Source organism: Salmo salar, chromosome ssa02 (assembly GCF_905237065.1).
Source record: "Salmo salar chromosome ssa02, Ssal_v3.1, whole genome shotgun sequence".
NCBI classification, from domain to species: Eukaryota; Metazoa; Chordata; class Actinopteri; order Salmoniformes; family Salmonidae; genus Salmo; species Salmo salar.
This window is the reverse complement of record NC_059443.1, coordinates 75,504,162-75,531,182: the sequence shown is the minus strand read 5'-3', so window position 1 is coordinate 75,531,182 and position 27,021 is coordinate 75,504,162. Positions and strand designations below refer to the sequence as shown.

The 27,021-nt window shown below is 43.7% G+C and overlaps 1 protein-coding gene across 3 annotated transcripts; it reads left to right on the top strand.

Moving 5' to 3' along the window:
- On the top strand, positions 1-27,021 carry LOC106592905 (lysophosphatidic acid receptor 2). Of its 3 annotated transcripts, none has more exons than XM_045710066.1 (7): positions 1-196; positions 15,133-15,608; positions 15,872-15,981; positions 18,109-18,195; positions 18,307-18,634; positions 21,929-22,194; positions 25,857-27,021. In XM_045710066.1, the coding sequence occupies exons 2-7, from the start codon at positions 15,383-15,385 to the stop codon at positions 25,953-25,955; spliced, it is 1,116 nt and encodes a 371-aa protein (XP_045566022.1). In that variant the 5' UTR covers positions 1-196; positions 15,133-15,382; the 3' UTR covers positions 25,956-27,021. The 3 variants fall into 3 exon arrangements, with proteins under 3 accessions (XP_045566022.1, XP_045566024.1, XP_045566020.1); XM_045710068.1 differs by lacking the exon at positions 25,857-27,021 and adding an exon at positions 23,504-24,807; XM_045710064.1 differs by lacking the exons at positions 1-196; positions 25,857-27,021 and adding an exon at positions 1,328-2,842 and having other exon boundaries at positions 21,929-24,807.

The window sequence follows — 27,021 nt, the reverse complement described above, 5'->3', positions numbered from 1 at the left end:
CCAAGCCACATTCTGACAGAGACAAGCTCCGCCGCACCCTTTCTCTACCGCGCACAGGTAAACTGCAGCCAAACGACCAAAGTCACTCGAAAGTCAAATTTGGATTGTAATTTTAAAACAAATTTATGGATTAAACAAAGACTAAACTCGTTTCTGGAAGCGGATATGAAGGGATAGAAGCTAAGGCAAGACTAAGGTAAGGAATTTGATATTTTGATATGATTTTAGTTTTAACGAAAGCACATTTTCATTGTTTAGTGAGTGAAAGCTAAACTCGGATAGGCTACATGCGAAAAGCTTAATTTAGGCTACGTTATAGGCCTTAATGACTGGTTTAACTTGATAAACTCGTAAAAACAAGTCGTAAAAGAACATTGTGCATTCTCAGCACTTTTGGATAATGGTTGTGGAGTTTTTCCTTACGGAAAAAAACCCTGTTAATAACCTTTGTTAAATATTCTCGGTTTTGCTGTGTCTCGCTGGCTGGCTCGCGGTTCCACCGCTGTTTCGCGTGACATTCCGTGTTAACTGCACGGATGCAAGAGTTGACCTGTGCATGTAGTGTTTGTGCTTGTTTCCCGGATATAGGCTGTAAAATATATAGATTTTATGTGGTCAGAGTTAACCTCACGGTGTTATAGGTTGTTTTTATTGCCCCCCCCCGCGCGCCGGGCGGCTCCTCCACGGTGATTGCCCTGTCCAGCACTGCTTTGCCCCCTGTAGATCTACACAGAGCTCACCACAGATAGACTGTTGATTGCTCATATCTCTTTGGTAGCCTATCGTTGTAAAGGTGTGTGTGAGAGGGGGGGAGACAACTCAAACACATCCACTTGCACACAGGCAGAGACTGAGGCAGAAGGTGAGACAGGCAGAGACTGAGGCAGAAGGTGAGACAGGCAGAGGCTGAGGCAGAAGGTGAGACAGGGGAGGCAGAGGCTGAGGCAGAAGGTGAGAGACAGGCAGAGGCTGAGGCAGAGGCTGAGGCAGAAGGTGAGAGACAGGCAGAGGCTGAGGCAGAAGGTGAGAGACAGGCAGAGGCTGAGGCAGAAGGTGAGAGACAGGCAGAGGCTGAGGCAGAAGGTGAGAGACAGGCTGAGGCAGAAGGTGAGAGACAGGCAGAGGCTGAGGCAGAAGGTGAGAGACAGGCAGAGGCTGAGGCAGAAGGTGAGAGACAGGCTGAGGCTGAGGCAGAAGGTGAGAGACAGGCTGAGGCAGAAGGTGAGAGACAGGCTGAGGCAGAAGGTGAGAGACAGGCAGAGGCTGAGGCAGAAGGTGAGAGACAGGCAGAGGCTGAGGCAGAAGGTGAGAGACAGGCAGAGGCTGAGGCAGAAGGTGAGAGACAGGCAGAGGCTGAGGCAGAAGGTGAGAGACAGGCAGAGGCTGAGGCAGAAGGTGAGAGACTGGCAGACACGGAGACAGGTGAGGGACAGATACAGAGGGTCTCCAGCTGGGTCAATATGTACCATGTTCTTTACCTCCTATCACTTTAACATATCACAAAAAGAAGTTAACTAAATGTCAAGAGATGGGGTTTTGTCTGTGTAAATAAGAGGATCTGAATAGTGACAGTGTAAAGTGAGGAACAGGGAGACGGAAGTAAACTAGACCTGCATCCTGGAAGTCAACTAGTGGTGGGCCCACTTTTAGCCCACGGTTGGAGATGTGAACAAAGAAAACACCTTTTGTTTCTCAGAAAACAGTCAACATCTCTCTCACGTCAAGTCATTCTTGTGGCCAGCCTTCTGATGTAATAGAAAGATAAGGTGGGGGGTTTGTTTGGAAACTAGAAAATGACTTTCCGCTTGCGGATGAAACTGCTCTTAATTCTCGGTAAGATTGGAACGAAACAACATCTCGACTGATAACGCAGAAGGAGGAGAGAGGGGGAGTGTGTGTGTGTGTGTAGTTGTATGACAAGAATAGAAGAGGCTCGCTGCAAGGAGCCGCATATAGGGGGCCCATCTGACTCACACACACACACACACACACACACACACACACACACACACACACACACACACACACACACACAGACAGGATTGCTGTATTATACTGACTCAATGTTAAAGGCTACAGGACTAGGGAGAGCTGAACTGACCCTACATTGGTTTCTCTGGGTGGACTGACTATGTGGTAATCAGTTTAACCCAGGCTAATACAAAATAACAGAGTTATTACTAGACAGACTGGACAGTAGAATGTAGACTAATATAACAGAGTTATAACTAGACAGACTGGACAGTAGAATGTAGACTAATATAACAGAGTTATAACTAGACAGACTGGACAGTAGAATGTAGACTAATATAACAGAGTTATAACTAGACAGACTGGACAGTAGAATGTAGACTAATATAACAGAGTTATAACTAGACAGACTGGACAGTAGAATGTAGACTAATATAGCAGAGTTATAACTAGACAGACTGGACAGTAGAATGTAGACTAATATAACAGAGTTATAACTACACATGACATCGTGTCATTGTGAACTTTGACCACAACGCTGTATTCCATTTTGATGTGCCTCCAGCGATACCTCTCCGTCCATTCTACAGGTAACTGCCAAAATAAAGGGCGCACTTTAGTAAAAGAGGGGTAGAAAGTATATTGAAACTGAAGCACGGGTTACTTCCATACAGGAAATTCCAGACACTTGTAGAATGTATGCCAAGGCGCAGTGAAGCTGTTCTGGTGGCCCAATGCCCTATTAACACACTTTATGCTGGTGTTTCCTTTATTTTGGGAGTTACATGTAGCAGCAGTCTACACGGTGAATGGAACAGCTGTGTAGGCGAGACGGCTCGAGTCACACTACGGGGAATACAACCAAATACAGGTTGGATACTTCTAGAACATTCCATTTACATATTTGTTTTTAGATTTGGTTGTAAAAAAAAAAATCACTTTTCCTTTAAGAAACACGAAGAGAGGGAAGAAAGGAGAGAGAGAGGGAAGAAGGGATGAGGCTACCGCAAAGGGTGTGTCTCCATCTGTAATGACCTGCTTGCATTCAAACTAGTGTTTACTGATTCTTCCCAGTACGCGCGCACACACACACACTCTGGCATAACAGGAAGTATAAATCAGACAGCTCAGTGTTTAGAGTTCTGATATATGAGACACACACTTCCTCTTTCTTAATCTCACACGCACACACACACGTACACACGCACACCTCTCAGAATCTGTTTAACTCCCTGGAGTCGATTGACACACCGGTCATCCCCATCAGAATCTGTCAATTTAATCTAGAAATATATGTTTTGTTGCATTGGATGCGTCTCAAATCACAACATCCGCCGACGTCTCACTTCTGCATCTGTGGTGGAAGGTGGCTGAGCTACAGCATTGTTTGTCAGACATTGAGATATACTGAAAACCGGTCTTCTCACGAAAACGTTTCATTATATCGGTGAACATATCGGAATTGGACGATATTAGCTAAAAACGGCAACATTGGTATCGGCCCGATGTCTAGTTTAACGCCCGATGTTAGAAACCTATGTCAAAGCTACTGTGCATACCTGTACAAAGTAGGTACATGACGTAATAATGCCACGTAAAATGTTGCGCTACTCTGCAACGCAGCATTCCTAACCTAGCCCACAATGGCTGCTGTGTGGCTCGAGCAGTCAATAAGTCGAGGAGGCATTTGAAAGAGTAAGAACATTTCAGCGAGACAACTCAAAGGCGAAATCCATTAAAGCCAAGATAATGGAATTCATTGCCCTTGACAATCAACCGTTCTCTGTTGTGGGTGATGTCGGCTTTCGCCGACTGGTCGAGCACCGGTACACACTAACAAGTGCGCTATTTTTCAGATGTTGCCCTACCGGAGTTACACAGTAATAGCGTCACTGCTATTAGCTTTTCGACATACATACTATAGAACGCCGTGTGGGTCTTTGCGTGCCAGAAAAGATACAGTAGCACTGTCAAAGCTATACAAAAAAGTCTGAAAACAAGCAAACACTGGCCACGAACGATGTTTACAATACCGCTTTGGTAATAAAGCATAATTTGTACGACTGCAACTTCTAGGGTAGCTAGCTTTAGCTTGGTACCTAGCTAGCACCAATACAACCAGCCTGAAAACAATGACCAGTAAAAATTGCAGTCATTTTCATTATTCTTAGCAATGATTTAGGAATCTTTGTGTAAGTATTAGCTAGGTTGCAACTTGTTGTTTGCCAATTGAAATTGAACTGCAGTTCATGAAAATAAATAGCTAGCCAGCTACTTAATTACATCTAGACGTTCCGCTAGCGGAACACCTGCTCCAATATCCAATGATGGGCGTGGCGCGAAATACAAACTCCTCGAAAATCCGAAAACTTCAATTTTTCAAACATATGACTATTTTACACCATTTTAAAGACAAGACTCTCCTTTATCTAACCACACTGTCCGATTTCAAAAAGGCTTTACAACGAAAGCAAAACATTAGATTATGTCAGCAGAGTACCCAGCCAGAAATAATCAGACACCCATTTTTCAAGCTAGCATATAATGTCACAAAAAACAAAACCACAGCTAAATGCAGCACTAACCTTTGATGATCTTCATCAGATGACACTTCTAGGACATTATGTTATACAATACATGCATGTTTTGTTCAATAAAGTTCATATTTATATCAAAAACCAGCTTTTTACATTAGCATGTGACGTTCAGAACTAGCATACCCCCCGCAAACTTCCGGTGAATTTACTAAATTACTCACGATAAACGTTCACAAAAAACATAACAATTATTTTAAGAATTATAGATACAGAACTCCTCTATGCACTCGCTATGTCCGATTTTTAAAATAGCTTTTCGGTGAAAGCACATTTTGCAATATCCTAAGTAGATAGCCCGGCATCACAGGGCTAGCTATTTAGACACCCAGCAAGTTTAGCCCTCACCAAAGTCAGATTTACTATAAGAAAAATGTTATTACCTTTGCTGTTCTTCGTCAGAATGCACTCCCAGGACTTCTACTTCAATAACAAATGTTGGTTTGGTTCAAAATAATCCATAGTTATATCCAAATAGCGGCGTTTTGTTCGTGCGTTCAAGACACTATCCGAAAGGGTAAAGAAGGGTGACGCGCCCGACGCGTTTCGTGACAAAAAAAATCTAAATATTCCATTACCGTACTTCGAAGCATGTCAACCGCTGTTTAAAATCCATTTTTATGCCATTTTTCTCGTAAAAAAGCGATTATATTCCGACCGGGAATCTGTGTTTTAGCTCAAAGAGAGAGAAAATAAAAACATGAGGTCGCCCCGTGCACGCGCCTCAGTCTGATGGTCCTCTGATAGACCACTTACCAAAGGCGCTAATGTTTTTCAGCCAGGGGCTGGAATTACATCATTCAGCTTTTTCCCGCCTTCTGAGAGCCTATGGGAGCTGTAGGAAGTGTCACGTTACAGCAAAGATCCTAAGTTTTCACTAAACAGACCCAAGAAGCCCAAGGAATGGTCAGAGAGGGCACTTCCTGTTTGGAATCTTCTCAGGTTTTTGCCTGCCATATGAGTTCTGTTATACTCACAGACACCATTCAAACAGTTTTAGAAACTTTAGGGTGTTTTCTATCCAAAGCCAATAATTATATGCATATTCTAGTTTCTGGGCAGTAGTAATAACCAGATTAAATCGGGTACGTTTTTTATCCGGCCATGTAAATACTGCCCCCTAGCCCTAACAGGTTAAATTATTATTTGAAGTGCAGTCATATTCAGGTCCTGATTGGTCAACACGTCAGATAGTCTAATTTGACGTATCTTTTTTGACACGCAAAGACCCAAACGGAGTTCCATAGAAATCCTGGTTGAGAATGAAACGACTGAACAAATGAACAATGAAACAGCACAGCAAGTAAGTGAAAGAAATAGGTTTTGGTTATGTTTTACTGGTAATGGGAACATACGTAAATGTGTGGCGTGTGTAACCTTTATTTAACTAGTCAAGTCAGTTAAGAACAAATTCTTATTTACAATGACGGCCCGGACGACGCTGAGCCAATTGTGCGCCGCCCTATGGCAATCCCAATCACGGCTGGATGTGATACAACTTAGATTCGAACCAGGGACTGTAGGGATGCCTCTTGCACTGAGATGCAGTGCCTTAGACCGCTGCGTCCATGTGTGTGTGTGTGTTAACGATTTAACTGTACTAGAATGCTTAAAAGGCCGCAACATTTTTAAATATCAGTTATCGGTATCATTACCGTTTTTTTTGGCAAGGATAAATATCGGGTATCGGACAAAAATGTCATATAGGTGCATCACTAATCCGAATGGTTTTACCTACAAACTATTATGACCACTCTATGGAAAGATGGCTCTCACGAACACGATTGTGTTCTCCGTTCACAGAACTCGTCTGAAGGTAACCGGTACCAGTTAAAAAATATTAAAAAATTGCGAAGTATGAAGGTAGTTTTGTGCCTTCCCTAAAAAAAAGTGAAATATGTGTGCAAAAACGTGTGAAAACAAACCAGATTTCCTTATCTTCTATCTACTAGATATAAGGACAGACACCTCAGAACCTTATTCATTCTGATTTTTATTTGGACTGTTTTCTTTGCCATTTAATTAATGTGTTATTCAATGTGTTTCTCCCCCCCAATGGCTTAGACTTTTAAGAGTTAAAGATCGAAGATCTCTCTTCCTCTGAGTACAGAGAAATCATGTCACCTCCTCACTTCCCTTCTCTCTGAGAGACACATACACACTCTTTAGTACCCCCTCCCAGCACCAACCTACACATGGATGACCCCTGGATCATGACTCTAGACTTTTATAACAGCCACTGAGCCTGTTCTGGTGATGTCACACTCTTTAACATGTTACCACAGTCTGAACAAAACAACACAGTCTATATGGAAGAACAACTGACTGTAAATTTCAGAATTTGGTCTTGGGGCCATAGTTTCTTACAACTGACTGTGTTGGCTTGGTAGCCTTCTTTGGTTTGTAAGGCAACAGAACAGTGTACCACACACACACACACACACACACACACACACACGCACAATAATATTATTGTGCGTGTGGTAAGCTACAGGATGTAGGTGTTTTAGCATGGGCCATTTTTAACTGCCAGCTCTCTGTTTGTCACTCTCAGTTAAAGGGGAATGAAACACTAGGCTTTAGAACACCAGCTAACTGGGTATTGGCATTGTTGCATCATCGGCAGGAGAGTTTTGGAATTCCTGAATTTTCTGAGACCATGATCTCTGCGTATCTTAATGAGAATACTTTACTGGTGTCAAACCATATATGAAAGTATGATACATATTTTGAAAGCTGAGAAACAGCCCTTTAAAATGATATGACATCCAATACACATCAATCAAATGGTAATCAGTCAAGAAAAAACACTCTCGTGCCTACCCGGCCTACCCCGGCCAAACCCGGACGACACTGGGCCAATTGTGCGCCGCCCTATGGGACTCCCAATCATGGCCGGATGTGATACAGCCTGCATTCAAACCAGGGATTGTACGCGCATATATTTATAACCTCTGTTTGTACCCTCTACTCAGATAAGCCCTCCCCCTCCTGAGTCTAGGATGTATAATTAATCTCGGTTGCTAGACAGGTGGTGTTATTGTCCCAGCTTGAGTCCAGAACCTTTGGTTCTCCTCCACCCACCTTCCTGTCTTCTTATCAGTCAGGAGAAGCCTTGACACTAGGGAGTATACGTTCTAGCAGCCTGCCGCAGTCACATATTGAGAGAATATAAGGATATAGAACAGTGGAGCTATAACACTGAGATAATATAATGATATTAAACAGTGGAGCTATAACACTGAGATAATATAATGATATTAAACAGTGAAGCTATAACACTGATAATATAATGATGTTAAACAGTGAAGCTATAACACTGAGATAATATAATGATGTTAAACAGTGAAGCTATAACACTGAGATAATATAATGATGTTAAACAGTGAAGCTATAACACTGAGATAATATAATGATATTAAACAGTGAAGCTATAACACTGAGATAATATAATGATATTAAACAGTGAAGTTATAACATATATATGGATATAAAACGGTGAAGCTATAAGACAGTGTTACATGGCAGTAGTTTACAATCAATTGGCTCTAACATACTGTATGACTCCTATCTCACCCTTATGGAAACATTCTGTCTCAGAGACAGGCCCCCTTTGTTATATGATTATAAACATACTAAAACATCCTCAACTCAATTAGTTAGTTTCCAACACAAGTCACATAAGTTGCATGGACTCAGGGTGCAACAATAGTGTTTAACATGATTTTTGAATGACTACCTCATCTCTGTACCCCACACGTTGAATTATCTGTAAGGTCCCTCAGTCGAGCAGTGAATTTCAAACACCGATTGAACCACATTGACCAGGGAGGTTTTCCAAAGCCTTGCAGAGAAGGGACATACACTAGTATTGTCATATTAGTAAAACAATACCTTTACTGAACGAATAAGGTAAAAAAAAACAATATGCAACAAAAAGTCATGCTATCATAACATTAAATACTATATTTATCTCAGGGATATTGGTCTGGAATGAAAAAATATGATAAGAATAAGGCATCTAATAACAATAATTGTCTTTTACAACTAAAACATACTAGGCCTGTAGTGTAACGCACCAGGAGTCACAATGGGAACACGTTAAAAGCATGTAAGGGAAGTGAAATTACCAGTGACAATCTAAGCTACAGGGTGAAGACTAGGAGTCCCCTTACTAGAGCCTATGTTTGGTATGTACAGAGCCTTCAGAAAGTATTCACATCCCTTGACTTTATCCACATTTTGTTGTGTTATAGCCTGACTTTAAAATCAATTAAATATACATATTGTATCACTGGATCCACATTAATTTAGAAGTGTGGATGCTAAAAGGCCATGGTACTTACCTACGGAGCAGCAAGAGGAAGTGGCCTTCCCTACCTTCAGGCTCTGCTGAAACTCTACACCCCAACCTGAGTACTCCGTTCTGCCACCTCTGGTCTCTTGGTCCTCCCACCCCTACGGGAGGGCAGCTCCCGCTCAGCTCAGTTCAAGCTCTTCTCTCTCCTGGTTCCCCAATGATGGAACCAGCCTCCCCCTGAAGCTAGGACAGCAGAGTCCCTGCCCCTCTTCCCAAAACATCTGAAAACATTCCTCTTCAAAGAGTATCTTAAATAATCCCGCAGCGCACCCCCCCCCCTTACTAGCTCTCTGACTTTACTGAGGGATGTACTTCCTGTGAAATGTGGTTGTCCCACCTAGCAATGTTAATGAATGCACTAACTGTAAGTCGCCCTGGATTAGAGCGTCTGTTAAATGACTAAAATGTAAAGTGTTTAGTTACATATTCTCTTCTTATTTACAATAAAGTGACTCCAAAATGACACAATACATTATTTACTACTCATTTATTTTGGGCACAAAATAATCTGAAACACAACCAAAACGAACTGCAAATGCATCCAACAAGTTTGTAGAGTCACACACTGTAGTAATTGCATGCAAGAAATATGGGACCAAATACTAAACTTTTGACTACTATATTTATGAGTCTTTAGGGGTGTCAATAATTTTGACCCCTACCTTTTTCAGAAAAAATGTATTACTTGTTAAACAAAATTAAGCATTATTTTTCACATACAATATAGCTCAGTATTTGTGATTTATTTCTCCTAATCAAGGGTGTAAATAATGTCAGACACCACTGTGTTTATTAAAAAATAAATGTCCTCTCACTGTCAACTGCATTTATTTTTTTTGCTGAGTTTATAAATCCATGTTTCATTTGAACTGTGTACACACTGTCCTGGGGGGTACTGTTACCAGATATCTACATAGATGGAGCTATGATGTACTGCTACCAGATATCTAGATAGATGGAGCTATGATGTACTTCTACCAGATACCTAGATAGATGGAGCTGTGAGGTAATTCTACCAGATATCTTGATAGATGGAGCTGTGATGTACTTCTACCAGATACCTAGATAGATGGAGCTGTGATGTACTGCTACCAGATATCTAGATAGATGGAGCTATGATGTACTGCTACCAGATACCTAGATAGATGGAGCTGTGAGGTACTTCTACCAGATATCTAGATAGATGGATGGAGCTGTGCAGTAATTCTACCAGATACCTAGATAGATAGATGGAGCTGTGAGGTAATTCTACCAGATATCTAGATAGATTGATGGATCTGTGAGGTAATTCTACCAGATACCTAGATAGATTGATGGAGCTGTGAGGTAATTCTACCAGATATCTAGATAGATTGATGGAGCTGTGAGGTAATTCTACCAGATACCTAGATAGATTGATGGAGCTGTGAGGTAATTCTACCAGATACCTAGATAGATTGATGGAGCTGTGAGGTAATTCTACCAGATACCTAGATAGATGGAGCTGTGAGGTAATTCTACCAGATACCTAGATGGATGGATGGAGCTGTGAGGCAATTCTACCAGATACCTAGATAGATGGATGGATCTGTGAGGTAATCCTACCCGATATCTAGGTATCTGAAACTGTTTTGTCTCCAGCTAAGACTTCAGTTGGTCTTGGGTGCATATATTGTGGTTGAAATACTGTCTGCTGGCATAACAGTGATAAGGATAACACATTACATTCACATTTCCTCAAGAGATGCTGAAAGAAAGAAATCATTTCTACACTCCTGTTCCCGAGACGACATTAACATTTTGTTTCATTTCACTGCAAGGAATGCATAATTCCGCTGCAGGTTATAGGCCAGTCCAGTGTCCATATTTCAGTTACTATTCCATTTAACCCATATATTTAAATTAGGAATATTCTGTTTATTCATGGATACAGGGATACTCATGAGTGGGATATCAAAGCTGCATCTTATTCTGAAGGAGACCCTAAGCAGGATATGAGCTAGTGTCTAGTGCCAGAGGGAGCAAAGCAACCCCAAAACGTCACTGAACCTCCTCAATGTTTGACTGTAGGGAAGGTTCTTGTCTTTGAAGGCTGTACACTTAGAGATGGTGTGCTTTACCAAAAATCTCTAATTTGGTCTGATCTGTTCACAGGACATTCTCCCAGAAGGATTTTGAAATGTTCGGATGTGTGTTGGCCAATTCTGATGTCTCTCTCTCAGCAGTGGGATCCTGCTGGGTCTCCTACCATATAACCCCCTTTCATTGAGTTGGAGACGGATGGACAGAGTTTAAACTGTCGTACCTTGTGTGTTTGAAGGTCAGCTTGAATCTCTGTTGCAGTTGATCGAGGTGCTTTCTCCACTTTTCAAACAATCCGTCGCTGCAATCTTCCATCAAGTGTTCTCTTGCAGCCACGTCCTGGGAGGTTGACTACAGTGGCATGGCCTTAAACTTCTTGATAACATTATGTACGGTGGAAACAGGAACATCAAGGTCTCTGGCTATGGACTTGTAGCCTTGAGATTGTCCATGCTTGGCTACAATCTTGTCTGACCTCTTCAGAAAACCAGAGAATTTTCTTTATTTACTCCATGCTCATTGTGGTACACACAGTGACACAAAACAGATTGTCAGAACGTATAAGCACTTAGTAGTCCTACAGCTGTTTATTCTGCTGTGAGTGTTAGACAGTCAGATCAGGGTAGAGGACCTGTATTGTTCAGTTAGACAGTCAGATCAGGGTGGAGGTCCTGTATGGTCCAGTTAGACAGTCAGATCAGGGTAGTGGTCCAGTTAGACAGTCAGATCAGGGTAGAGGTCCTGTATGGTTCAGTTAGACAGTCAGATCAGGGTAGAGGTCCTGTATGGTTCAGTTAGACAGTCAGATCAGGGTAGAGGTCCTGTATGGTTCACTTAGACAGTCAGATCAGGGTGGAGGTCCTGTATGGTTCAGTTAGACAGTCAGATCAGGGTAGAGGTCCTGTATGGTTCAGTTAGACAGTCAGATCAGGGTAGTGGTTCAGTTAGACAGTCAGATCAGGGTAGAGGTCCTGTATGGTTCAGTTAGACAGTCAGATCAGGGTAGTGGTTCAGTTAGACAGTCAGATCAGGGTAGAGGTCCTGTATGGTTCAGTTAGACAGTCAGATCAGGGTAGAGGTCCTGTATGGTTCAGTTAGACAGTCAGATCAGGGTAGAGGTCCTGTATGGTTCAGTTAGACAGTCAGATCAGGGTGGAGGTCCTGTATGGTTCAGTTAGACAGTCAGATCAGGGTAGAGGTCCTGTATGGTTCAGTTAGACAGTCAGATCAGGGTAGAGGTCCTGTATGGTCCAGTTAGACAGTCAGATCAGGGTAGAGGTCCTGTATGGTTCAGTTAGACAGTCAGATCAGGGTAGAGGTCCTGTATGGTCCAGTTAGACAGTCAGATCAGGGTAGTGGACCTGTATGGTTCAGTTAGACAGTCAGATCAGGGTAGAGGTCCTGTATGGTTCAGTTAGACAGTCAGATCAGGGTAGAGGTCCTGTATGGTTCAGTTAGACAGTCAGATCAGGGTAGAGGTCCTGTATGGTTCAGTTAGACAGTCAGATCAGGGTAGAGGTCCTGTATGGTTCAGTTAGACAGTCAGATCAGGGTAGTGGTCCTGTATGGTTCAGTTGGACAGTCAGATCAGGGTAGAGGTCCTGTATGGTTCAGTTGGTAGAGCATGGTTCTCGCAATGCCAGGGTCATGTGTTTGATTTCCTCTGGGGCCTCCCATTTTAAGTGCTCTTCTGCAAAGTGCAGACACTACTCTGAGTGGCTGTGGATTAAGATGTCTGCTACTTAAAGTCCGGATGATTATGTCAGGAGAAGGTTAGCTGGTGGTCGTGGTTTAGATATCTGGTGCTTTAGAGAGGGAGAGCTGTACTTCCATTCTGTTTAGCGGTCAGATAGGGAGACTGGTGGGAGGGACTTCGAGGCCAGATGACCATCTCTTAGTACACACTCACACACCACAAACACTCCCTCTGCATTCCTCTGTTTCTGACTCCAACTCAGCTATTTAACACCTCTCTCTCCCCCCCCCAATCCTTCATGTTTTCTTTCCCTTTCAGTCTCTTCCATTCCTCTCCTGTATACATTTAATCTTCCCTCTCTCGTTTCCCCTCTTCCGCTTTCAATCTCTTTCTGTTTCCCTCTCTCTCCCTCTGTCTCACAGTCGTAGAGTGGGGCACTGAGGCTGTCTGTGTGTGTGTGTGTGTTGCTGTGTGTTTGGATTGAGATTAGGTTACATTGCTGGATTCTGTAATTGTGAGGTGTGTCTCTCTGCTCCAGAAAGCTGCTCTGTTGTTTCTTTTGTTAGGAGGAGAGTAGAGCCCAGGGAGGGAGGGAGGTCGAGAGAGACTAGTTAGGTTACTGTAAATCACTATCTTCAGTCCACTAACCTGCTAGAATCAAGACATCACTACATCGGTAATAACTCCCCTGGTTCAGTAAAGACTACACAGATCATACACTGAGGTAGAAGGAATGTTGGTGTTATCTAAACCCCAGCAGGAAGCCTTGTTTACAGTCAACACTGCAGTAGGGATGCTGGTTCATCAGTGTTAACCTCAGGACCAGAACAACCTGCTGTATGGATGTTTGTTACAGGAGGATGTTTCATCAGTGTTAACCTCAGGACCAGAGCAACCTGCTGTAGAGATGTTTGTTACAGGGAGGGTGTTTCATCAGTGTTAGCCTCAGGACCAGAGCAACCTGCTGTAGGGATGTTTGTTACAGGGAAGGTGTTTCATCAGTGTTAGCCTCAGGACCAGAACAACCTGCTGTAGGGATGTTTGTTACAGGGAGGATGTTTCATCAGTGTTAGCCTCAGGACCAGAACAACCTGCTGTAGAGATGTTTGTTACAGGAGGATGTTTCATCAGTGTTAGCCTCAGGACCAGAACAACCTGCTGTAGGGATGTTTGTTACAGGGAGGATGTTTCATCAGTGTTAACCTCAGGACCAGAACAACCTGCTGTAGGGATGTTTGTTACAGGGAGGATGTTTCATCAGTGTTAGCCTCAGGACCAGAACAACCTGCTGTAGAGATGTTTGTTACAGGGAAGGTGTTTCATCAGTGTTAGCCTCAGGACCAGAACAACCTGCTGTAGAGATGTTTGTTACAGGGAAGGTGTTTCATCAGTGTTAGCCTCAGGACCAGAGCAACCTGCTGTAGAGATGTTTGTTACAGGGAAGGTGTTTCATCAGTGTTAACCTCAGGACCAGAGCAACCTGCTGTAGGGATGTTTGTTACAGGAGGATGTTTCATCAGTGTTAGCCTCAGGACCAGAGCAACCTGCTGTAGAGATGTTTGTTACAGGGAAGGTGTTTCATCAGTGTTAACCTCAGGACCAGAACAACCTGCTGTAGAGATGTTTGTTACAGGGAAGGTGTTTCATCAGTGTTAACCTCAGGACCAGAACAACCTGCTGTAGAGATGTTTGTTACAGGGAGGATGTTTCATCAGTGTTAACCTCAGGACCAGAGCAACCTGCTGTAGGGATGTTTGTTACAGGGAAGGTGTTTCATCAGTGTTAGCCTCAGGACCAGAACAACCTGCTGTAGAGATGTTTGTTACAGGGAAGGTGTTTCATCAGTGTTAGCCTCAGGACCAGAGCAACCTGCTGTAGGGATGTTTGTTACAGGGAAGGTGTTTCATCAGTGTTAGCCTCAGGACCAGAGCAACCTGCTGTAGAGATGTTTGTTACAGGAGGATGTTTCATCAGTGTTAGCCTCAGGACCAGAGCAACCTGCTGTAGAGATGTTTGTTACAGGGAGGATGTTTCATCAGTGTTAGCCTCAGGACCAGAGCAACCTGCTGTAGGGATGTTTGTTACAGGAGGATGTTTCATCAGTGTTAGCCTCAGGACCAGAGCAACCTGCTGTAGAGATGTTTGTTACAGGGAAGGTGTTTCATCAGTGTTAGCCTCAGGACCAGGAACATCTCTAGACCCTAGTTGAAGGCTCTAACGGAAAGTCTATAGACCCGAGTTAAAGGCTCTAAAGGAAAGTCTCTAGACCGTAGTTGAAGGCTCTGAAGGGAAGTCTCTAGACCCTAGTTGAAGGCTCTAAAGGAAAGTCTATAGACCCGAGTTGAAGGCTCCAAAGGACAAACTCCTAACGCTAGTCATAATTAAAATAGAGTGTGTGTGTGTGTCTTCAACTATGTTGTTAAATATTCTACTTCTCTTTCCCCCAACAGACCAAAGAGAAGGGAAAACGTCTCAGCCCACACACGATTGGAGGAGATAGACGTCAATCAAACTGGACGCCATCCTTTCCCTCCCACCCCTCATGGCGAGACCACCCCCAACCCACCAATAGGGCGAGTCCCATCCACTCCAACCCCCGCCACCACTCATCCGTCCGGACAATCCAATTGGTCCCCCTCACTCCACTTAACTCCTGCCCACTCTACGCTCCACCCCATCCACCCCCTCTGATTGGTCAAGATGGACAAGTTGACAGATGACATCCCCGGGTGCTACTACAACCGTACAGTGCAGTTCTTTTACGAACATAGTGGCAAGAACATCAGCGCCCACTGGCGTCCTCGGGACTACGTGGTGGTGAGCCTGGGCATGGGTGTGTCTGTCATCGTCATCCTGGCCAACATCCTGGTCATGGTGGCCATCTTCATCAACCGACGATTCCACTTCCCTATCTACTATCTGCTAGGTAGGGTGTGTGTGTCTGTCAATTAGCAGCTGCTCCCACTCATTTACCAAACTTACCAGAATTTTCAGAAGTTTTGGTCATTTTTAAATCTACAAAATCTTTGGTAAATTATACTTTCAAAACATTTTGTCATATTTATGTCATATTCTTTATATTTGTGGAAATTCCCTAAAATCCAGGAGTTTACTGGTTCATTTTAGAAAGTTACCAGTAATATTACCCCCTTAGCAACCCTACTAATGTTCTTGTCTACTATCCCCTAGGCAACCTGGCGGCAGCAGACCTGTTCTCAGGTATTGCCTACCTGCACCTGATGTTCCACACTGGGCCCTGGACCATCAAGCTGTCCAAGAACCAGTGGTTTGTACGCCAGGTAGGAGAGTCCAACACACACCCTAACTAACCCTGGACCCTCAATCTGTCCCAAGAACCAATGGCCAGTAAGCCAGGAGCACAAGACAAGTTCTTCCCATAGGATTAGTTGATGCAGAAATGGACTGGCCAAAGGGCAGTTTCTTTTCCACATAATTAGCATTATTTAGCTAGTGATGAGGTCCTTGAGGAAAAAATGGGCCGGCATGTCAGAAAAGCCTGGGCTGATTTCTGATCCTGGTCCGTCCCTGAGTTGATGCTTGCTAGGGCCCATGAATCGATTAATCCACATTTTTTTCTGTCAAACTGGGAAAACTTTTCCTGTCAAAGTACTGTAGGTTTGTGTGATTTATGCTTACTGGGTTATTATGAGCAAAAGGCCCACATAGTTGAAAAAAGGACCCTTGTGGCCGCTGTGGTCCAGCAGTTAGTGCCGGGTTCACCCGGCACACATGTACAGTCATTGCCAAAAGTTTTGAGAATGACACAAATATGAATTTTCACCAAGTCTGCTGCCTCAGTTTGTATGATGGCAATTTGCATACACTCCAGAATGTTATGAAGAGTGATCAGATGAATTGCAATTAATTGCGAAGTCCCTCTTTGCCATGCAAATGAACTGAATCCCCAAAAAACATTTCCACTGCATTTCAGCCCTGCCACAAAATGACCAGCTGACATCATGTCAGTGATTCTCTCGTTAACACAGGTGTGAGTGTTGACGAGGACAAGGCTGGAGATCCCTCTGTCATGCTGATTGAGTTCGAATAACAGACTGGAAGCTTCAAAAGGAGGGTGGTGCTTGGAATCATTGTTCTTCCTCTGTCAACCATGGTTACCTGCAAGGAAACACATGCCGTCATCATTGCTTTGCACAAAAGGGGCTTCACAGGCAAGGATATTTATGCCAGTAAGATTGCATCTAAATCAACCATTTATCGGATCATCAAGAACTTCAAGGAGAGCAGTTCAATTGTTGTGAAGAAGGCTTCAGGGCGCCCAAGAAAGTTCAGCAAGCGCCAGGACCGTCTCCTAAAGTTGATTCAGCTGCAGGAATGGCAGCATGCAGGTGTGAGTGCATCTGCACGCACAGTGAGGCGAAGACTTTTGGAGGATGGTCTGGTGTCAAGAAGGGCAGCAAAGAAGCCACTTCTCTCCAGGAAAAACATCAGGGACAGACTGATTTTCTGCAGAAGGTACAGGGATTAGACTGCTGAGGACTGGGGTAAAGTCATTTTCTCTGATGAATCCCCTTTCCGATTGTTTGGGGCATCCGGAAAAAAGCTTGTCCGGAGAAGACAAGGTGAGCGCTACCATCAGTCCTGTGTCATGCCAACAGTAAAGCATCCTGAGACCATTCATGTGTGGGGTTGCTTCTCAGCCAAAGGAGTGTGCTCACTCACAATTTTGCCTAAGAACACAGCCATGAATAAAGAATGGTACCAACACATCCTCCGAGAGCAACTTCTCCCAACCATCCAGGAACAGTTTAGTGACGAACAATGCCTTTTCCAGCATGATGGAGCACCTTGCCATAAGGCAAAAGTGATAACTAAGTGGCTCGGGGAGCAAAACATTGATATTTTGGGTCCATAGCCAGGAAACTCCCCAGACCTTAATCCCATTGAGAACTTGTGGTCAATCCTCAAGAGGCGGTGGACAAACAAAAACCCACAAATTCTGACAAACTCCAAGAATTCATCCTGCCATCAGTCAGGATGTGGCCCAGAAGTTAATTGACAGCATGCCAGGGCGGATTGCAGAGGTCTTGAAAAAGAAGGGCCAACACTGCAAATATTGACTCTTTGCATCAACTTCATGTAATTGTCAATAAAAGCCTTTGACACTTATGAAATGCTTGTAATTATAAATCATTATTCCATAGTAACATTTGACAAAAAAATCTAAAGACACTGAAGCAGCACACTTTGGAAATTAATATTTGTGTCATTCTCAAAACTTTTGGCCACGACTGTACAGCCAAGTTTACCAGTCAGCGTGGGTTGTAATCCACCCTCTGGTCTTCTGACTCTCCATCTCTCCTACCTTTCCTGTCTCCTCTCAACTGTCCTATCTCCATCAATACGTTAAAACCCTTCAAGTATAGATGAATTATTCCTCCCTCCAGACCCTGATCGACTCCAGTCTGACAGCATCGGTGTTGAACCTCCTGGCCATCGCCTTGGAGCGCCACCAGACCATCTTCACCATGCAGGTGTGTGTGTGTGTGTGTTGATATTACAGTAGAGGTATATCAGAGTGGTCGGGAGAAAGCAGTAGGAACATTTCCATCTGTTATGGACTAATAAAGTATATATCGTCTCAGCTCCACAGTAAGATGACCAACCGCCGCGTGGTGCTGCTCATCGCCGCTATCTGGGGCCTAGCCATCTTCATGGGCCTGGTTCCCACCATGGGCTGGCACTGTGTGTGTGACCTGGACAACTGCTCCACCATGGCCCCCATGTACCAACGCTCCTACCTGGTGTTCTGGGCTGTGCTCAACCTGTTCACCTTCTCTCTCATGGTGGCTGCCTACACCAGGATCTTTGTGTACGTCAGACACAAGAGCCAGAGGATGTCTCAGCACACCAGCCAGATACGACACAAGGAGACTGTGTTCAACCTGATGAAGACTGTGTCTATGATCCTGGGTGAGGAGGGACGGGGGGCACACACACACACACACACACACACACACACACACACACACACACACACACACACACACACACACACACACACACACACAGTTGAAGTCGGAAATGTACATACACCTTAGCCAAATACATTTAAACTCAGTTTTTCACAATTCCTGAAATTTAATCCTAGTAAAAATTCCCTGTGTTAGGTCAGTTAGGATCACCACTTTATTTTAAGAATGTGAAATGTCAGAATAATAGTAGAGAGAATGATTTATTTCAGCTTTTATTACTTTCATCACATCACAGAAGTTTACATACACTCAATTAGTATTTGGTAGCATTGCCTTTAAATGGTTTAACTTGGCTCACTTTTTTTTCTTCTTTTTTTTAATTTCACCTTTATTTAACCGGGTAGGCCAGTTGAGAACAAGTTCTCATTTACAACTGCAACCTGGCCAAGATAAAGCAAAGCAGTGCGACACAAACAACAACACGGAGTTACACATGGAATAAGAAACATACAGTCATTAACACAATAGAAAAGTCTATATACAGTGTGTGTAAATGAGATAAGATAAGGAAGGTAGGCAATAAATAGGACATAGTGGCGAAATAATTACAATTTAGTAAGTAAACACTGGAGTGATAATTGTGCAGAATATGAATGTGCAAGTAGAAGTACTGGTGTGCAAAGGAGCAAAAAAATAAATAACAGTATGGAAATGAGGTAGTTGGATGGGCTGTATGCAGTGATCTGTGAACTGCTCTGACAGCTGGTGCTTAAAGTTAGAGGGGGAGATATGAGTCTCCAGCTTCAGTGATTTTTGCAGTTCGTTCCAGTCATTGACAGCAGAGAACTGGAAGGAAAGGCGACCGAAGGAGGAATTGGCTTTGGGGGTGACCAGTGAAATATACTTGCTGGAGCGCGTACTACGGGTGGGTGCTGCTATGGTGACCAGTGAGCTGAGAAAAGGCGGGGCTTTACCTAGCAAAGACTTATAGATGACCTGGAGCCAGTGGGTAGCCTTCCACAAGCTTCCCACAATAAGTTGGGTGAATTTTGGCCCATTCCTCCTGACAGAGCTGGTGTAACTGAGTCAGGTTTGTAGGCCTCCTTGCTCACACACGCTTTTTCAGTTCTGCCCACACATTTTCTATAGGATTGAGGTCAGGGCTTTGTGATGGCCACTCAAATACCTTGACTTTGTTGTCCTTAAGCCATTTTGCCACAACTTTGGAAGTATGCTTGGGGTCATTGTCCATTTGGAAGACCCATTTGCGACCAAGCTTTAACTTCCTGACTGATGTCTCGAGATGTTGCTTCAATATATCCCCATAATTTTCCAACCTCATGACGCCATCTATTTTGTGAAGTGCACCAGTCCCTCCTGCAGCAAAGCACCCCCACAACATGATGCTGCCACCCCCGTGTTTCACGGTTGGGATGGTGTTCTTCGGCTTGCAAGCCTCCCCCTTTTTCCTCCAAACACAACAATGGTCATTATGGCCAAACAGTTCTATTTATGTTTCATCAGACCAGAGGTCATTTCTCCAAAAAGTATGATCTTTGTCCCCATGTGCAGTTGCAAACCCTAGTCTGGCTTTTTTATGGCGGTTTTGGAGCAGTGGCTTCTTCCTTGCGGAGCGGCCTTTCAGGTTGTGTCGATATAGGACTCGTTTTACTGTGGATATAGATACTTTTGTACCTGTTTCCTCCAGCATCTTCACAAGGTCCTTTGCTGTTGTTCTGGGATTGATTTGCACTTTTGGCACCAAAGTACGTTCATCTCTAGGAGACAGAACGCATCTCCTTCCTGAGCGGTATGACGGCTGCGTGGTCCCATGGTGTTTATACTTGCGTACTATTGTTTGCACAGATGAGGCATTTGTAAATTGCTCCCAAGGATGAACCAGACTTGTGGAGGTCTACGATATTTTTTTTTTAGGTCTTGGCTGATTTATTTTGATTTTCCCATGATGTCAAGCAAAGAGGCACTGAGTTTGAAGGTAAGCCTTGAAATACATCCACAGGTATAGTGGATTGACTCAAATTATTTCAATTAGCCTATCAGAAGCTTCTAAAGCCATGACATCATTTACTGGAAGCTGTTTAAAGGCACAGTCAACTAGTGTATGTAAACTTCTGACCCACTGGAATTGTGATACAGAGAATTATAAGTGAAATAATCTGTCTGTAAACAATTGTTGGAAAAATTACTTGTCATGTACAAAGTAGATATCCTAACAGACTTGCCAAAACTATAGTTTGTTAACAAGAAATTTGTGGAGTGGTTGAAAAACAAGTTTTAATGACTCCAACCTAAGTGTATGTAAACTTCTGACTTCAACTGTATATACATATACACACACACTCTCTCTCTCTCTCTGGCATTCAGGCACCTCTCTGGCTTGTCCTAACTCGTTTAACCAGACACTCTACTTCCCCCCCACATCCCTCACTCTCTCCCTCCCTTCCTCCTTCCTTCCTTCCTTCTCCTCTTTCCTGCTTCTCTCCCTCTTCCAAGCTTCTGCTCCAGCATTTTTAACTTCTGATTAAATTCCTCGAGAAGGAATTTGACGTCTCTGTTTCTCACATATAGGCTCATACGGAATCCTTGAATTTCTGGTTGTCTCTCTTTCTGGCATGGCAAGTGTGAGTGATCGAGGCTGTGTGTGTTTTGGGTTTTAGTGGATACCAGAAGTCCTCAGAGGATGGTAAAACAAAGAACATTCAGACAATTGGGGACATTTCGCCGGTCCTCACAAGGAAAAAAGCTAATTCAGGCTTCGGGGTTAGGTTTAGGGTTATATGTTAGGGAAAATAGGATTTTGAATGGGAATCAATTGTTTGGTCGCCACAAGGATAGGTAAACAAAAATGTGAGCGAGGAATGTCTGTGCATGTCCTGACAGGGAACAGCATAGTTAAACCACCTCGACACAAAAACACTCCTCCATTTCAACCTCCCCTTCCCTCTCTGTCACTGGTGTGTGTGTGTGTGTGTGTGTGTGTGTGTGTGTGTGTGTGTGTACAGTATGAATTCCTGAGGCGTAAAATTGTGTAATTTAATATTATCATAATGAAATCAGATCTGTCCGACCAACCCCAAGTCACACACTGACAGTGGATACTGACTCTGTCTGTACACTATTCACTGACCAGCTGAATTTTTACATTTGTCTCTCTCTCCCCTCCTCTCTCTCCTTCCCCCCCCCCCCCCTCCTCCCCCTCTCCTCTCCCTCCTCTCCTCCCCTTCCTCTCTCTCTCTCTCTCCTCCCCCTCCCCTCCCCCCCTTTCCTCCAGGTTGTTTTGTGATCTGCTGGACCCCGGGCCTGGTGTTGTTGATGTTGGATGGTCTGGGCTGTGAATCGTGCCAGGTGCTGCGTTATGAGAAGTACTGTCTGGTCCTGGCTGAGTGTAACTCCCTGGTCAACCCCATCATCTACAGCTTCAGAGACACGGACATGTTACAGACCTTCAAGAGGATCCTCTGCTGCCTGTGTCGCCGCGGCGGCGCCGGCCACAGAGACACGCTGTCCGGCATGCGCTGCAACACCCTGGAGCAAGAGGTACTCTCTGAGAGCAACGGCAACAATCACCACGACAACCACAACGACGACAACAATCATATAAGTCCCCACGGCGACCACTCGGACACAGACGATTAGACGAGGACCGTTGACATATATAGGTGACAGACGTACGATGACGACGTAACAAGCAGTTACACCGTAAAAATGTCAACATTGACAGGGTGCTATAGCAACGTTCAATACCATGCCCACTCAGACGACTAGCTAACAGTCCTGTGACAACAACGTAGCTACACGGTCACAATGACATCAACTACACCGTAACAACAACGTTATGGCCTCCAAACTATACCATAGCAACCCCCATGCACTGACACACCACTATAAACCACTACAACTTAACAAAACATTTAAAAAATAACTACAATGGACAAAAGACCACAAAAATGACTACTACCACGTAACAAAATACCATGGCAACACCTACAACAACGACAATGTAACACAATGCCACGACAACACCTACAATAACGTCAACAAAATACCATGACAACACTTAAAATAAGTACAACGTAACACAATACCATGGCAACACCTACAACAATGACAATGTAACACAATACCATGGCAACACCTACAACAACGACAATGTAACACAATACCACGACAACACCTACAATAACGTCAACATAACAAAATACCATGACAACACTTAAAATAAGTACAACGTAACACAATACAACAACAACACCTACAATAACGACAACGTTACACAATACCACTAAAACGCCTACAACGACAGAATTACAGTGCAACAACTACCATAACAATGTCACAAAATAGCCCTACAACAACCAGGCCTCGACGACAACCACCTCCTGATTCAGAGGGGTTGGGTTAAATGCGGAAGACGCATTCGGTTGGAGGCATTCAGTTGTACAGCTGACGAGGTATCTCCCGCTCCCTTTACAAGCAAACAGAGAATATGCCGTGTTTGAGTGTTTGTAGGCTCGTTGTTATAATACTGTATGTTGCGCTAGCTTGTATTGTACACTGTAACATACCAGCCATATCAGTCTCTGTTCTAATCAATATAGAACCATATGAATAGTTAATCATGCAGATGTTATTGTTTGGAAACTAACGGTAGATGTACTGTTTGGAGAAGGGACTGCGTGTTATTAGAAACTAGATGTGGGGGCAGTCTACGTGCTGTTTGGAAAAAGAGACCTGATCAAACATAATGTTGTGAGTGGATTGAGAGGGATGGGGCTGATTTCTACTCTGTTAACATGGTGCTGGGCAGCTTCTAATGCAGATGCACTGTCCCAATCTGTGTGTCTAGAGAGAAAGAGACGTTCTGCAACGCCAAGACTTGAATGAGTCCGGTTGAGTAAGGCCAGCCCCTGCAGTGAATGTTTTGGTCTTCACCTGGGTCCATACTGGACTCTGATGCAACTCTTTTCCATACAGACTTTCTGAGTACTGACAATGTCTCTATAACGTTGTTGGAAGGCTGACTGCCACCTGTATCGACATTCCATACAGACTTTCTATATAGTGACAATGTCTCTATAACGTTGTTGGAAGGTTGTCTGTCACCCTGGACAGCCTGGTGGGATGTAAACCAGATGTTAAAGTGGTTAAAACGGGTCTGACTATTTGTCATGCTTCCTGTGACCTGTAGCTATGGCATGTGTGTATACATACACACACACACACACAAACAAACAAACACACGGCTGACTCATCACTGTGTCGTTGCTCTCTGTGTGTGTTTACAGTACCCCACACAAACACCAGTTAAACGTTTACACATCCTGTCAGTGATGTCACTAATGGAGAACGAACAAACGGCACAATACAGGAGGGAGGGGAAACATTTCAGTGTCGCACGCTATTCTGCACTAACTCTGGTGACAGTGAAATATGTTCCCCTCGTACTTACCCCACCCATGACACGGACTGTAATTCTTCACACACACACACACACACACACACACACACACACACACACACACACACACACACACACACACACACACACACAAACAAACACAAAAGTGTGATATACATTAGCGCCCCCCAGTGGTTAAGTGAAAGCAAGTCCTCTTCTACACTCCTGGGCCACGTCCCAATTGTCTCTTCTTCCTCCCAAAGTGTGCACTCGTTCACTTCCCTTCACTGATTTGAAAGGAAATGACTGGTATTAGAAATATGGTGGGAACTCCCTCTAGCCCATGCCTCCACCAATCCAATGCTGTCAGATGTGTGGAATGTCATGAACGAGTGCACCCTTCAGGAGAAAGGAGATTATTGGGACGGACCCCAACTCTCACCATTACTGGCTGAAATCATCTCTGAAAAGGGAAAATGTTCATACCTGAGAAACTATAAAAGGGAAATGCTGGTTATGAATATTCGAAATATTTAGATTTTTTTTTATAAATATGCCTGTTAATATGCATTATTTTCATAAGCACGTATGAAAACATATTTTAAAAAATTGCAAAAAATGTAATAATACTCCATTTAACAGAGAAACAGTTTTTTTTCTCTTTCATTTAAAAAAATCTGTTACTGTTTTTTAGTTTTATTTTTGTACCAAAACATCGGAAAATAAAGCCAGAAAAATGAATACATTCCTTATCTGTGTCTGTCTGCCTGATCGCTTGGTTATGCCTGGCGGCATCGTGCAGCTGGGTGCGGCCATCGCTTGATCATGTCTGTCTTTTATGATGCTGCTAGGAACGAGAATAAGGACACAAACTAGAAGCTAAACATATTAGTCAATTAGCAGACGCTCTTATCCAGAGCCATTTACAGGAGCAGTTAGGGTCAAAGTGCCTTGCTCAAGGGCACGTTGACAGATTCTTCACCTAGTAGTCTCGGGGATTCAAACTAGCAACCATTTCGGTTACTGGCCCAACACGCTTAACCTCTTGGCTACCTGCCACCCACAGAAATGGCTAAATAAATAGGTTGTGGGTTATAGTTGGGTTTTATTTAGGTTATAGCTTGGTTGTATTGTGTCTCCTATCTGTATGCGCTGTGATCAAGTTTATTGCTGTGCTAGTCATGGAGAGAAGCAGGTATGATATCTGTACGCGCTGTGATCCAGTTTATTGCTGTGCTTGTCAGAGATAAAAGCAGGTATGATATCTGTACGCTCTGTGATCCAGCTTATTGCTGTGCTTGTCAGAGAGAGAAGCAGGGATGATATCTGTACGCTCTGTGATCCAGCTTATTGCTGTGCTTGTCAGAGAGAGAAGCAGGGATGATATCGGGATCAGCTTATTGCTGTGCTTGTCAGAGAGAGAAGCAGGGATGATATCTGTACGTGCTGTGATCCAGTTTATTGCTGTGCTTGTCAGAGAGAGAAGCAGGGATGATATCTGTACGTGCTGTGATCCAGTTTATTGCTGTGCTTGTCAGAGAGAGAAGCAGGGATGATATCTGTACGTGCTGTGATCCAGTTTATTGCTGTGCTGGTCATGGAGAGAGAGAAGCAGAGATGACGCTACTGAACACCTAACTCTGTGAAAGACACCACACTGTATTTCTCTCTTTCTTCATCTGTCTCTCTCTCCCTCTCTCCGATCGCTGAACCTTACTAACTCCCTCTCTTTCTCCTTTCATTCCTTCTCTCCTCGTCCTCCACCTAATCCCCTTCATCCTGCCTCTCCATCCCTCTCCAGACGTCTGAGAATCGTGATGTGGAGCTGGTGGAGAAGACCAGGGGAGCTCCTCTCATCCTGAAGGGAACAGAGGACATGATGACGTCCACAGAGAGCTGACACACACACACACATTGTGTGTGATTATTTTGGGGGGAATTTCTGAATCATGCTAAATGTTTTTATTGTATAGATGTGATTTTTAGTTATGTTGATGTAAAATGTTGTTTGTATGACTGATGATACTGTATGTTACAGAAACATGACCAATAACTACAGTTACCGCACTGACCTTTCTGTTTTCATTGTTCCATATCCACTCCTCAGAGATGTTGACATGTTGTCTACCTAACCTTGTGTTCATTTCGCCAGCCAGCCAGCTCAGTAGAAAAGCCATCATTACAATCAGAACTGTATATTTATGACTTTTTATTTTCAATTTGACATTTTATTTATGCATTTTTTTTGTTGATCTTACGGGAATAGTCTGCGCTGAGTGTATACAGTGATGGGGAGAGGTGTGTGTACTGCACAACATGTTAGGTGAGTTTTAAGAAGGGGGGGGGGTATTTGTAAAGACATTTTACTGTTATTAAATGTATTGTTAGGTTCTGAACAGAGTAAAAACTCAAACGGACGACTAGAAAAAACTCGAACCAAGTTTATTCCCCCCACTGGATGCCTCCGCTGCAAGCACATTTTACACATGATCAAACAGGCCTTTAAATGTCAAGAGGAGATCAGGGTGCATCTTCTCAGAACTGCCATCTGTTGCCCAATACTGCCTATATGTTGCGTCGGTGTGTTGGCGTTCGAGCCGTCTGCCAGCAGTTCCTCTTTTATCCGGTGACTTCTTCTCCATGTGTATCAGTGACCTCCTGTTCACCTTACTCAGCTGACCAGGGTCATATACTCGGTGCCCCTTTTCTCTCACAGTAACCTTCACTTCCTCTTGACCCTTCCTTGACCCCTAACATATAGATTCCTTGTAAAGTCATCAATGAAGTTATAGTATGGTAACATGAAGAAGTGTATTTCAAGCTGGTGTCAGAGCCGAGAATGAATGAATAGACTATAGACCAGTCTGTATTGTAGACTGATGTGCTCTGGTTGTTTCTGTGACCTCACAATCAGTTTCATGTTCAGAAATGATGGAAACCGCTTCTATTAAAGAGACCCTACAACA

Excerpts from the sequence above, each read along its gene's own strand:
- LOC106592905 (XM_045710066.1), top strand. The coding sequence starts at position 15,383 with ATGGACAAGTTGACAGATGACATCCCCGGGTGCTACTACAACCGTACA. Across the intron at positions 15,982-18,108 it reads ACCAGTGGTTTGTACGCCAG|ACCCTGATCGACTCCAGTCT; the intron begins GTAGGAGAGTCC and ends TCCTCCCTCCAG. Across the intron at positions 22,195-25,856 it reads GCAACACCCTGGAGCAAGAG|ACGTCTGAGAATCGTGATGT; the intron begins GTACTCTCTGAG and ends ATCCCTCTCCAG.